This window comes from Numenius arquata, chromosome 2 (genome assembly GCF_964106895.1).
Source record: "Numenius arquata chromosome 2, bNumArq3.hap1.1, whole genome shotgun sequence".
NCBI lineage: Eukaryota > Metazoa > Chordata > Aves > Charadriiformes > Scolopacidae > Numenius > Numenius arquata.
In genome coordinates, this window is record NC_133577.1 from 26,544,626 (window position 1) to 26,558,911 (window position 14,286).

General features: G+C 37.0%; 1 protein-coding gene across 8 annotated transcripts in view; it reads right to left on the reverse strand.

The window, feature by feature from the left end:
- RGS7 (regulator of G protein signaling 7) overlaps positions 1–14,286 on the reverse strand; it is a 263,608-nt gene that overhangs the window by 85,791 nt on the left and 163,531 nt on the right. For 6 of the 8 annotated variants that reach the window (XM_074144276.1, XM_074144277.1, XM_074144280.1 and 3 more), the window contains one exon: positions 159–265. The exons of the other annotated variants lie outside the window; for them this stretch is intronic. In XM_074144276.1, the coding sequence (XP_074000377.1) occupies positions 159–265 (107 nt within the window). The remainder of the gene's footprint in view (positions 1–158; positions 266–14,286) is intronic. 8 annotated transcript variants of the gene reach the window in all.

Below are 14,286 nucleotides of genomic sequence, written 5' to 3' on the forward strand. Positions count from 1 at the left end.
AAAGTATTTCTATCCTTTTTTACTTTAAGGGGAATTGCCACCATTTACTAGGTTATATAAGAGACAAAGTATGGTTAAAATTTGCTGTCAACCTTTATGTAAGGCCTTTAATATAAGCCTCCATTTACACAAGTCAAGAACATATTGAAAACATTTACCTGGAATCGATAAAAGGTGCCATCATCCTTTAGTGTTAGAACATGGTCTGAGATTGGAAAGAAATAGCCATGTGCTGCCATCAGTGTCCCCAAATGTAGAGCTTCCACTGTTTGAAGAACAAAAGAAAGATAAATTTAAAAAAATAAATACCTTCTTCTCATCAGTTTAGTTTTCTTGTTCAGATTCACTGTAACTCCCGCAGATAACCACTTGACTCTCAGTCAAGGTCCTGCCATCATGAAAGTGCTGTCTTTTTCTATGTAACATAATGATGCAACCAAAAAAACTCCTCTACTTTCCTTAACAAATGGCTATTAGATGTCCCATTTGTAGCTGCAGTTCTACTACTTACATCAGCATTAGCAGGTAGCAACCACAATCTCCACTCACTTGTTTTGAAGCTGAAAACAGCTATGATTTTGACTCTGATGGTGCAGCCTGCTTTTCCTCTTCAGAACAGCTTCAAATTACATGATGTTAAAATAGTTGATTACAATTGCATGACAACCTCCTCACTAGCTTTATCTGAACTACAGTAAAGGATAGAGATTTCCTTAAAAGTTTCTCATTACTGGGAAAATAGCAAAGGATCACAGAATCACAGATTAGTTGAGGTTGGAAGGGACCTCTGGAGGTTTTCTGACCCAACCCCCATGCTCAAACAGGACCACCTACAGCCAGTCGCCTAGGACCATATCCAGATGGCTTTTGAATATCTCCAATGTTTGACCTTACAGTTGACCCTACTTAGAGCAGGGGGTTGGATTGGAGTCCTCCTGAGGTCCCTCTCAACCTGAATTGTCAACTCTGTGAGTCTAAGTGAGCAGAAAGGAGCAGAAAACAGTGATGGAGACAACTGGAGAAGAAATTATTTGAAAGTTCCTGCCAGAAAAGCCTATAATCCTGACAAGGAGTAAGAGCTTATATTTCTCTCACTGATCACTGAGTCATATATGCAAGTATATAGTCAGTACTAGTTCTCCATGCAAAAAAATGGAAAGAATGACTTGGCCTCCTCTGGGTTACTTAAAATCCGAATTATTCCCAATATCTCTTCTTCAGTTATGTATGGAGATTAAGGTGGTTTTATGCTCACCTCAAACAACCTTATTCAGCTAGGATGAATCTACGCTAACTCAATGTTAAGGTATCAGAGAGATACCTTAGCTATCAAGAGTTAATAAGGACACATAAACTTGTCACATTGCTTTTTTTCCTTCAGCTAATAGACAATTAATTTTCATTTTTTTATGGCTATCAATCCAGCAATGTATTCCAGCATTGCATAAACGCACAAATATGCGTTTTTAATAACAAATGAAGATCCACGGTAGCTCACACTTGGGAATGTCAGCAGTATCTGCTTTATTAAAAGAAAAGAAAAAAAAATAAAAGGAAAAAAATGTGTGTTGTGTGAGACTAAAGACATTCACTTGCAAGTCTAACATCTCCTTGCTATAATCTGACAATGGGACAACTGCATAATCAAAGCATTATCAATAATCTTTGCAGTGAGACTGAATAACCTATAAATCAAATATGGCTTGAACAGGTGAAGAACGTCCATAAAATTGTAACCAGTTAATAATGTACACAAAAATGTAAGCCTGCCTCACACCAGACTGGTAGGGAAATAATATTGCTGTTCTCTGCACAGCAGGAGTAGAACTTCTGGACAGAAAGAAAACTCAGCTCTCAGGAGGTTTCTAATCTCCAAGTAAGAAGTTGTGCCGTGTATTACAGACACAACAAAAGCAACACTTTGATACACATCTCAGTTTGCTAAAATCAGACTGAAAAATAGATACTGTAAGAAGTCAATGAAGTAGAACAGTAGGATTTAGGAAAGAAAACCATGAGCTTGAAAAGGAAAATGTAGCAAGCAGCAGACTAGTCCTACATGCCTAAATGCCTAGAAGTCCAGTTCAGACAGCTTCTGAATAACCCACCTAGTCCTGCATGTGAAGTTAGATTTTTACTTAAATAAGCACGTTTCATCTGGAAGAATGGCAGATGGAGATTAGGAACATCAAAAACTTCTATGAAGTGCATTAGTTAAAAAAAAAAAAAAAAAAATCTGAAAAAATACTTTTAAATATAAAGGTTCCCAGATAGAAAGAGTAATGTTTATATGTATTCAGAATACAAATTCTATAAAATGGAGGAATATAGACTAAAAGCAATAAAATACTGATTTTTTTAGATGGCAAGTATATACAGACACACACAGAAAAGAAATATCTACACAACTATTTTTTTGCAATCTTCAGCCACTGTGTGTAAGAATATTCAACATAAACTACATTCTCAGTTACACCCAGATAGCTTCACTGAGAAGGCATAAATCAAATCACAGTCAACTGATATACAATGAACAAAAACTGCAGCCAGAGACATCACACAAATAATCTGAGGGACACAAAGCTCATGGAGGTGTAACTGGTAGAACAAAGTAGACTTCAGCTTCCTCTTTTCTTCACTGCTTGTTTTGGAGACATCAATTATCTGAACCGAGGTTGCAGCAATACTTCCTAGCAGTGATACTGATGAAAATTAGAACAGCTTATTCCCAAAACAAATTTACTCAAACCACTGTTTTAATTTTTCATAGCTAAAAAAAGGACAGCGGGCTGCAGGAGTTGCAATTTATAACAGCTAATGGAAAAGAAACACCTCAGGTGAAAGACAGAAATATGTCTTTATGAGCCTGGTGCATTTCAACAGGATATGAAATATTTTCTATAAATTCAAAATGTTGCTGTGGGTGTAGTTTTGATTCTTAATGTGTATGCTATTGCTGGGCTAAAAGCTCAGAAAAAGCTTAAACTTCCATGACTCACTCTGCTGTTGAACTTTATTTAGCTGAGTAGGTGAAGTGAACAACACATGTATATAGGTTGATTAGCAATCATTTTTGTGAGAAGTAATATTGCCCAGCCATCTGCTGTACTAATATAAGGACAGTGATCTTGATGGATTAAATGCTAGTCACATTAAATATACTTTGCTATACAAAAGAATCAGACATTTTCAATGCTTTGGGACAACGAAGACTTGATGAAATCTACAGAATAAAAAAATCTACCCTGGTTGTTGAGTTTTCATTTCATTTTTTTTTTAAACATAGCGCAGTTTTCTCCTTGCTGTAACAGCTATTGTATGGATTGATGTTAGTTCGTTCATCTTAAATTGCAGGGTAGGGTAGTATCAGTGGAACAAGTTGTTTCTTATGTTAACATCCAGAGGAGGGGACTAAAAAGGATGGATGTTCCTTGTTTTCCTTTGGAATAAACATGTTTCTGTGCTTGGAAACCCCTTTAAAGGATATGTTACCAGGGATTAGTGTGGATTTCACACTTTCTTATGCATCTCAGGGCTTCAGGTGATGTGGTCTCTATATCTATCTTTGCTCTGAATTCCATAAACACTTTATAGTGTCATATCATTATAGTTAGTCTCACAACATCTGAGGTGGCTTGCAGTAATCTCTGAGGGACTGAGGGAAGGAAAACGGTGTTTCCCAATCATGCTCTACTATAAAATGACATTTTTCAGAGTCTGTTTTATGTTCTTCTGTGCAGCTCAGTCCTGAAGACAGACTTCCTACAAGGAACGCAGTTTGGGGCATTTTGTGTCCTTAAGATTGCTACATGATGTAAGTGACAGTGAAAAACCCAAACTTGTAAGTTTTTAATACACTTTTTGATACAAAAATGTCAACCAAATGAAAACCTCCCTTTCCATCAAACAATAAAGTGTTTGTTTTTCTGGGTTATTTTTCTAATTTAAAACCCACCGCAGTACTGAAGTGCATTGCTAAGCCACACGGCTGCCTGGAAAAAGAATAAATGAGTCAGAATTTCACAAGCACACATTCATTTTAAGTGTCGAATGCCAAGACATTATCACTTTCTCTCACCTCACTCCTGCTGTCATTTCATTGCCAGTATGAACACAAGCTGCAAAGGATTAGCTTTAAGTTAAAGTAATAAAATTCAACCTGCTTCTCAAGCTCACACAAAGCGTAGGAGACGGTCACTCTCTGGGCCTGACTGTGGCGTTTAAAGAGGGGAAAATAAAACAGCTAGAAAAGTTCTTGAACACCCACTTCACTACAAACCTCTTCTTTTGTCCCATCTGAAGGATGGAATTTGCAAAGGGAGCAGCACTCAGTGAGAGTCATTTCAGGGAGGGCAAAAGAGTTGGCAAAGGAAGAGGCACTATTTACCCAAACACAGTTAAAATGAGAGTCATGCTTGATTCCAAGATGTTCATCACAAACCAAGTTATCTGTCACCATAGCAGCTTACATAAATAGGTATGACTTTGCTTCTCCTGTGCTAGACAGTGGCTGCTGATGCCATCAGTAGGCCAGAGGCAATGCTAGGAATATCACCCAGCAGGTAAGGGGGAAAACCTATCAGAGACGTGACATGGATCCTCATCTACCCAAGGAATGGTAATGTCCACACTTACACTCTGAGCTGATCTATAACATAGGCTGTCACTTACACACATATTCCAAGTCTAGAGACAATGACGTACATCTGAAACATCAACTACTTTGTTCACAAAAACATCCAGTGACCCAGGGATACCAGTCTTGCCTTATTTGCTCACAGGATGTGGGTGAATTAGAACTGAGCTAAATGTCTAACATAACCCTTGAAAGATTTTATCCAGACAAGTTCAACATAAGTCATACCACCATGAAAGACCGAACGAAAGGGGAAGCTGACCTATAGTTTCTTGAAAAAAAAAAAAAACCAAAGCAAAAGACCCTTCTTCGCTCACAAGAGACAAAAAAAATAAAAAAAAAAAAAACAAAAAAGAAGAAAGGAATTGTCAAAAGGAATTAAAAATGAAGTTGGTCCTTGAAAGACAAGTTGCATTTAACTGTTAGCAATACACAGACCTTCCTCTTGAAAATTTTTTAAGTATTGTCTGTTAAATTTTTAGTATGATTGTTTCCCACTGGATTTCAGCTGATTCACACACAAGATGTTGCTACTTCCTACTAAAGCTTGATTTTTATTCTCTTAATAAAATTGTATCTTGAAAGGCAGACCCCTGAGACCTCAAAATGAAAAATAAGGAAAAAAAAAGGGAGCTGCAATGAGGTCTCATGAGACAGACAAATGAGGAGTGAGGTGCTGGCATTGAGCACTGCTATAACTTCACCTCTGAAATATTTGCTTGGTGTGTTTGTTTGGCATACTGGAAATGTGCAGCATCGGGTAGACTTGACTACCAGGGAAAACAGAACACCGCACAATTTGGTCAATAAATAACAAGTTCATTCAGCATGCGGTGATAAAAAGAGGCCTGAATGAGTTTAAAATTGCCTTTAGTTTCCCTGTCATCTCTCTTTTCAATTTTTTTAATTGCCTACAAATATCACACCAGCAATCCGGCCTTCCCATGGGGGAATTTAGCTCTGTACCCACCAACCCAAGACGGCATTTATAAAACATTTCTTATAATTTCACAAGTACTACTCTTGATTTTTTCTATTTTCAATTTTGCAGAAATCACAGATGCTTTGCTATTTTATTACTGATATCTTTCTCTCTTTAAATTGAAATGACAGAAGGATGAAATCCAGGGTCCTTTGAAGTATGGGTTTCCTGTTTTTCCCACTGGCACTTCCTCTCAAAAGACAACTTTTTAGTTTGAGCTTTGATTCCCACGCTTCATCAGGGCAAAACGCAGAAAATCAAAAACTGTGTGTCTTGTTTCCCCTAATGACAGTCTGAACTTGTCTTCACAAGATATTTCCTAACACCTCACTCATTTGCCCCTCCAGTATCGAACTCTGTGCTAATATACACAGTCATATGTGCACCCTTTTGAGCAAACCTGCTCAAAGACAAAATTAAAAAATATTTACAAAAAACCCCATTACTGCAAATACCACACTTTTGAATAGTGTCTCAGATCAAATTTTATTCCACAATTTCAAGCATCTGTAGAAGACCCAAAATATTGAACAAAGACTACTACTCAATAGTGGAAATATTATGCTATCATTTCATGTTTTCTTGTCTACTGCTTGCCAGTTGCTGTTAGTACATGTGATCTTTCTACTTTCTTCTCCTCCAGTGAAGTGGGGGAAGGTCTGAAGATGTGTGATCAAATCGTTTGGCTGCAAACATTCCGTGGAAAACTATGTGATACATTCCCCACAGCACATGACACCCAAGAACTTGTACAAGCAAGTGTCAGCCAGGAAACGTATGTTACACCAACGTTTCCTCAGGCACCTTCCCTAGCCACAGCACAGTGTCACTGCTTCTCCCTTTCTTTGTCACGCTCCAGGCAAGGCACAGCTAATCACCTGCTAGCTCCCCTCTCAGGCAGCTATGTCTGGACATCACAGGCACAGGAGCGGTTACAAGAGCACGCTCTGAGGCGCTGCCACAGCCAGGTGTATGTCTAGGGTGTGGTTTCAAAGGAGGAGACCCTTTGTTTAAGGCTCGGCAGATCCAGGGCATGTGAATAACTGGTGTGGTTGATGCACCTCTTGGGTTTGTGGCCAGCAAATAGCAAGAGTGGGCACAGGCTTTTTCGGTGCAGAAAATATTTGCTCCTGCAGGAACAGAAGATATATGTTGTTGAATCAGAGGGATATCAGCTGATGTGGAGTTTCTGAAGTTGGGTGAGGGTAAGCAATAGGTAGCACCAAACTCCTGCTATGATCACTGCTGGTTAAGATGAATCATGACACTTTTTCAGCTGCTAAGTCTGTTTAGATATCAATTGCTACTACATCAACCATTAATTTTGTATCATTGTCATGCATTGCTATCATAATCACAGAACACCCACTTATGACCAGGCAGTTCCGATAATACAAACAACATACAGCAGCAGCAGCAGCAAGAAAAATAACTGCCTCTTTCACTGCGCTCAACATGGTAAAGGTAAATACAATTCTCTTTATAACAATTTTCATACCTCCAGCAAACTGAGAGCATAAAATGCTGAAAATAATGCATTTCTTTCAACGGGAAGAATGGTGTGCTTTTAAAGTCCGGCAGAAGTTAAAAGCTTTATAAGTAAATTGGTGTCATTGAGCCACACATCAGGGGAAAATACCATCAAAGCTCAGGCAAGGTAACAACAAAGATTGTGGAGGTAGCTTTCCAGAGAATAACACAGGAATACAATTCTCCATGTGATCAGATACAGTTATCTGGGATGCATACATACAAAAACCAAGGCAGTTATTACAAACAGGATCACTTTTAGAGAGTTCTCTTCATCTATTATTTATAATTCATTCTTCGACTGGCAAGTGGATATTGCACTATCCACATCAAAATGAAAGATGAGAAAGAAAATTTTCCAGATGTTGCAAAATTCCATTGTATGCCATTTTTACAGTCTGCATCACATGTTCCTATTGCCATAATTCCCCCTTCTATGCTCACTTCTCCCCATTGCACATGATTTACAAAGATAATTGTAGAGAACTGTCAGTTCAGCCAGATAAACTCTATTAAAAATGTAGAAATACTGACAGACACTAACTAGCAAAAACAGCTCAATGAAAACGCTTTCATAAGGGCTTTTTCTTTTCCATAAAAAGAGAAGAGTTCTCAGTGAATGATCTATTTCTTCTCTAGTGGCAGAATCTAAATGTAGAAGGAAGAGATAGCACTGATGACAACAGCAGCAGCAAAAACTATCAAAGGCTTTAAAATAAATTGACAAAATTAACAAAAGCATCTAGCTGGGTCAACATAAGGGTCATTCTGTGTTTTAAGGCAAATCAAATATTAAATTGGTGAACCATTAGCCATAGTGTGCAATTTATGATTTAAATCACTCTCAGGACTAAAAGAAAAAAAGCTGGAAAACAAGTCTTCAGGTTTTAGAAAGACATCCAGGGAAAATCTGGGGAAAAAGATGAAGACAACAGGTGCCCACACAGACAAAATGATAGGAACATGATAAAGCATGGAATTAGCAAAAATAAAGCTACATGTCACAGAAAAGGAAGACCCAGCACACCTTTTATTGGTGGATGCAATGTCTCACAACTCTTGAGTGTTCCTATGTGAAACTAGTGAACATATGAGGTCATGAAAATCAGGTTAATGTAAATCAGGTTATCTTGGATTTCTAGAGGGCTCTTGGCATGACTCCCCCAAATGTTTTCTAAAGGAATTAAACAGATCTGGGTTATAAGGTCATGGAAAAAGCAATTTGTAGAAAGACAAGAACATAAGTCAGGCACAGTAGATCAGTTATCACACTCACTGGAGGGTAACCACTGTAGTTGTATTTAGTAAATCCTGAACTGTTCAGTATCATCCTAAATTATCTACAGAAGGGTGTGACTGATGATATAACAAAATTTGCTGAAAGTATATAGTTACTGAGGTAAGTAAAAAGTAAGTTGTGAGAAGATGTAGAAAGACTTCAGGGTACTTATTCACTAGACAATACAACAGCAGATGGAACTGAATTTTGATAAATGCTAAACATTTCAAATATGAACCCTCCCTTCCCAAGTTCACATGCCCAGTAAGGGCTATAAGTTAGCTGCTGCTGCTCAAGAAAAACTGGAGTCACTGTATATGTTTCTGTGAAAATGTCTGCTCAAATCTCAAACAGAACATAATGAATTATTAGGAAAAAAATAGAAAAAAACCTAGAAGACACTAGTAGTATACAGCATAGCACACTTACATCCTAAATTTTGAGCAGAGTTCAGGTCATTTAGTCTCAAACTATATATATTTAAAAATCACAGGAAGAAGGAGAGTAAGGATTGTAAGAGATCTATGAAGGCTTCCATAATGAAATCAGAAAGTGGACCATGGACAACAGCCATTATAGCAGTCTATAAAATTGTAACTAGCCAAAAGAAGGTTAATGAGTACAGAATAAAAACTTGCTACTTTTCTTAACCCAAGAATTTAGAGTCAACCGCCTTGATTATTAGGCATACCCTTCAAAACAAAAAAAACCACCATCTATAATACCTGATCAACCTGTGTTACATATGACCATGGGGTGTTGTAAAAGCAATGGAAGAAAGGTCATTCAGGAACTATTAAACAAGAAGCTGAAAATATCTGCAGGTCAGGGGATTCCCTAAGGTTCAGACTGTTGGGAGCTGAGCAGGCAAAGCAAGGGACTGCTATACCACCTTTCTCCTACTGTGCAGGTCACTTCCTAAGCACTTGTGACTGACCACTGTCTGAAACAGCTCATGGTCCAGATGGTCTGACTGCAGCTCTGTCTTATGTTCTTACTGACTTTTTGTACAAAATGCACTTAATTTCTAATATTTTGGAGCATGCATTGGATATAAACTAATTTTGGAGCATGCATTGGATATAATTTGAATTGCTACCTATGTTTTTTCTTGCTGTATGGAAGATTTTTGGCTTGCTAATTCAAAAAAAAATAATCCAAACCTAACAACTATTATGCTCAAATGCCCTCAGTGTGCAGAATTTCCTTTAATATTAAATTTTAAATCACAATATATTTATTGGTGTCGTGGATTGGACTGGGCTGGCCATTAAAATGAATGACAGATGCTCCCTCTAACTTTTCTCCTAAGGGAGAGAAAAATGAGATAGAGAGAGAGACTTATGGATTGAAAAGAAAACTAAAACTACTTTAATGAAATACTAATGATAAAAAGAAAAGACAATAATATCAGAAAATAAAATAATGAAACATATACAATATATACAAAACCAGGAGCAAGCTCCCAGGATGATGATCAGGTCACCGGCAGGCACTGGGAAAGTCTCAGTCTGGGCTCAGTGGTGAACGGGAACTGAACTCAGGACCTGGATTCAGAAACTCACTATTGGGATCGAAGGCAGATGAACAGAGAGAGTCCTCCTCAGATGTTGGCCACTGCAGAAAGAGGGCTGACCCTTTGCTCCCTCAGCTTTCATACAGAGTGTGAGGCAGATGGGATGGAATACTCTGTTGGTCAGTTTTGGGTCACCTGTCCTGTCCGCTCCTCCCCACAGGTGCAAACTCTCTATGCTCTTCCACTTCCAACCCTCCAATGGGGCAAATAACGGAATTAGCTGACCTTGGTTGTTATAGCAATAAGTATAAGCAGAAGCCTCTCTGCATACCAATTGCAATAAGCTTAAAAGCTATGAAAAGGTTAAGTTTTGCAGTTTATCTAAGGTATTACCTTAAAGTAGACAGTACTTAAGAAGCAAACTTTTAAAAGCAAGTGTAAATTACTTGTTATAATTTCTACATGCCTAACTAAAGCCAATAGAGTCATTTTAAGGTTTAGAATATTTTTTTAATTAATTTGAGGTTCTACTTTAGTGAGAACAGTAATTTTTTAGCACCTATAAAATCAGATTTTGTTGATACTAAATATTTTATACTTTGTGGATCCAAGTCTTACAAAGCCAAATGAGGTCTTGCAGCTACAAAAACCACAGTAGACATGGCTCTTGACACCCAACCTGCCACACATACAGTGAAAATCCTGAAAATTTGTGAAATTGAAGTAGATGACTGAATATAACCAGTGAAATTAGAAGGAAGGAGAAACAGTAGAGGGAGAACATCCAAATGGAGAAGAATATGTGAATTAAATTCAACCATCAGCTGTAAGCAGATGAGAACCAGAGGATATTCTGTGCAGTAAAATGGAGGAATGAACCATGAAGATAAAAAAAAAGAGGCGACGCAAGGAGAGGAAAAAAAGGAAGGAAAAAAGGGAAGGGAATATTGAAAAATGAGAGGGCGCCTAGGAGATATTAATCTGTACAAGACGAAATGGCAAGCAATGTCCTTTGCGTGGTAAACTACATCACACAGCAGTTCACTTAATCTTGAACTGTCACTATGCTCCTATGTGGACAGCAGAACTTCTGTACACATTATAGGAAAACTGAAAATCCTCTTAAGGACAATTAGTAACAAAATAAAGAGAAGGCCTCACATTAACCTTCCAGTCATCAACTACTACATACAGCAAGTAAATATCAAAACATTTTTGTTTACTTGACTATAAATAGCTGCAGCAGCTGTTGGCAAGATGAAATAGGATTTCAACTACTTTTAATCAATTAAGTTGTCCAGATTTAAAATCTTACTTCCACCTACTTGCGCTTTCCATTACTATATAACACTGTTCTCTGGGAAACAAGGAAGCAGAAAGCTAATGAAGTCTCTAGACAATTATTTAGATGCTTTTAATTAATTATGCCAGTATGAATTGGGAATTAGTAAATGTTCTTCCTCTTAGACCTCTAAAACTTGGTACGATCCCAAAGGTTCAGGAGGAGGCTGTCAAACAGTAAGAAAAGCACTAAAATTCCTACTAACTTTAGTAAAAATGAGATCAAATATTTTATTAGGAATGTCATTATAATCTGATTCCTGTAATTAATTAATGAGTTTATTTCTAAAAGTTATGAGAGTTCTCCCTTTTAGGGCATACCTTTTCTAGGTTGTACTTTTGTCTTTAGTTAAGTCAAATATATGTTTTACTGTTATTAACAAAACAGTATCATAACAGCGTCTGACTGCTGACTACTCAAAAAGTGGCAGCTACTAGAGTGGATAGTTACAGTGCAAGCAGACAAGATGGGGAATGAATGACATTTTTCAATCAGCAGGATTTGGTATCCAAAGCTAGCTATTCTGAAAATCTGATGCATCCGTAGGAAGTTAACATTGGCCTTACATATATTTGCCTTACGCTGAGATATTGGTTCCATATTCTGAGCCATGGCATCAAGGAAAAGAGACTGGTACAGCACCTGGAAGGAGATACCCAGTTCACGAACAGCAGCTCCTCAGCAGAACAACATGGAGAATTGTCAATGAAAACTAAGGAAGAAAAATTGCCCAATTTGCAATTTGGTTCTAAAAACTGATTATAAAGCTTTCCAGACTTTATAAATCATTGGGGAGAAACCAGTATCAGTTTTGAATAGCTCATCTTATATATAGCTTTATATTGAAGCTGTGTGCTTCAAGGTAACTTCATGGGTAAAGATTTCAATTGTGTAATTTAGATTTCTTATACCTTATTTGTTCTGTGCCAGAAAGGATGAAAAACATTCCTTCAGTTGGTTCAACAGAGGATCTGAAGTTCTTTACAATGAAATTACTTGAAATTAATGCTTACCAATTTTTCAACTTCTATCATCTGGATCTGGTTGTAGTTTTAGCATTAACTTTTTATCTGAGTAGGCTTCTTCAGACTTACTTTTCTAATCAGTATTTTGCATTCTATTAAGAACTTGTTTCTTACTCTTTACTCAATAAGACTCTCAAAGACCTCAGTGAAATAAAGTTCATACTGCCTACTGAATTCTAAAGAAAATGCTGATTGTTGTTTTGTTTCAATCTTTAAAATCTAACTGGGTATCAGACACTTTTTATAAACTAGCCTTTGGTTTCAGCCTGAGATACAGCTTAAAGGACTTGTTACAACTAATCCTATTTTAAAAGGCATCTAGTTAAATCTTGTTTCTTTTGGAGTTAATGAGAAAACCTCCAGCCTTAGCAGGGTTGGAATTTCACCTTTGATGATTAAAACAAAGGAGGAAGGAGTGGATGTCATCCAAAGGCATAACACATACCACTGAAAATAATTCTGAGTAGAATTTATAGACTTTAATATTAAAGGCACTAATTAATTCTTATTTAAATTATTAGTTATTATAGTTATTAATAGTTATATAGTTATTAGTTATTGAAGTTATTAAAAATAACTAGCTTTGAAGACATCACTATGGAATCAGGGCTAGTATTAAGAAAAATGAAATTTAAAAACTCAGTTTAAAGTTTATTTTTAACCAAAAGTAAGTAAACATCAATAGAGTTCTGTTTTATATAGGAAATGTGTATGACACACAAGTTATAGCCGAATCATAGCATGGTTTGGGTTGGAAGGGACCTTAAAGATAATCTAGTTCCAACCCCCCTGCCATGGGCAGGGATACCTTCCACTATATCAGGATACTCAAAGCCTAATTAGACACAAAAGAGATCTATTTTGAATTAGTATGCTATTGACAACAGTAAGCAGGTTGGTCACAGAAGCAGTTACACAACACATATTTTGTTGTACCAATAGCAGTAATATCATTTTATTCTGTTATATAGCAATTTATGTTAGATGGTGGCAAATGCGATCTTGTGATCTTTATCCCTTACTCCAATATGGACTTTCATTTATAAATTAAACAGATACAACTCATTAATACTTCATTCAAAAGTTTATAAAATTACCTTAATGATAAATAGGTTTAGGTATCTAGACTAGACCTATTTTGTACCTAGCTAATATAACCAATTATATTGTAAACATCTTAAGATAATGTCTTTCACTGTTTATTAAGTGGTTTTTAAAGGGATTTTCTGAGTTTACGATGTTGTATTATCCATAAATCCTGCTGTCTACAAGCACAGTGTATTAATTACTAGGATGAAAAAACATAAACTATTTTATATAGTACCTTGTAAAATAATGGCACCTTAAGGCAACCAGGGAGGAGTATGATGAAACAGGTTGTGACCATTTCACTTGTGTAAAGGAAATTATTTGTTGCTGGTACCATGAACACTTTGCATCTCTACCAATCACAAACTCCATTTCTTCCCTGCAAGTGTAAAAAACTGTTCATTTTCAACCCACTGCCACACTACTACTAAACCTATCAGAAGAAATGACTGCTCCTTGAAAGGAAATTTGAAATGAGCACTGATTTAGCCTACCACATACCTGCAAGCAAGAAAATAAACTGGCCAACCAAGGAACATGTTAGTCACCTTCAAGAGTGACTACATGGAAATGAGGCTGTTCAAACAGTACTGGCACATACGCAGAGTGAAAGCTCACTCCAGGCTGGCCTTGCCACTCTCTGTGTTCTTGGGAGACACTCCTAACACATGCAGTCTACACAGAGTAATAGATTATATCAAACTGGAAAAAGCTTCAGTGGAAAAAGAAGAAATCCATTAAATCTGACTTATCCTGTCACAATTGATTACAGGCCATATACCTCTGTTTGCCATTTCTAAAAATCTATCTAAAGGCTTTGGGCAAAAAAAATGATCTCCGCATGTGAACATTTGCCATTGCAGTTCCTGAAACCACAGCAGAGGCTA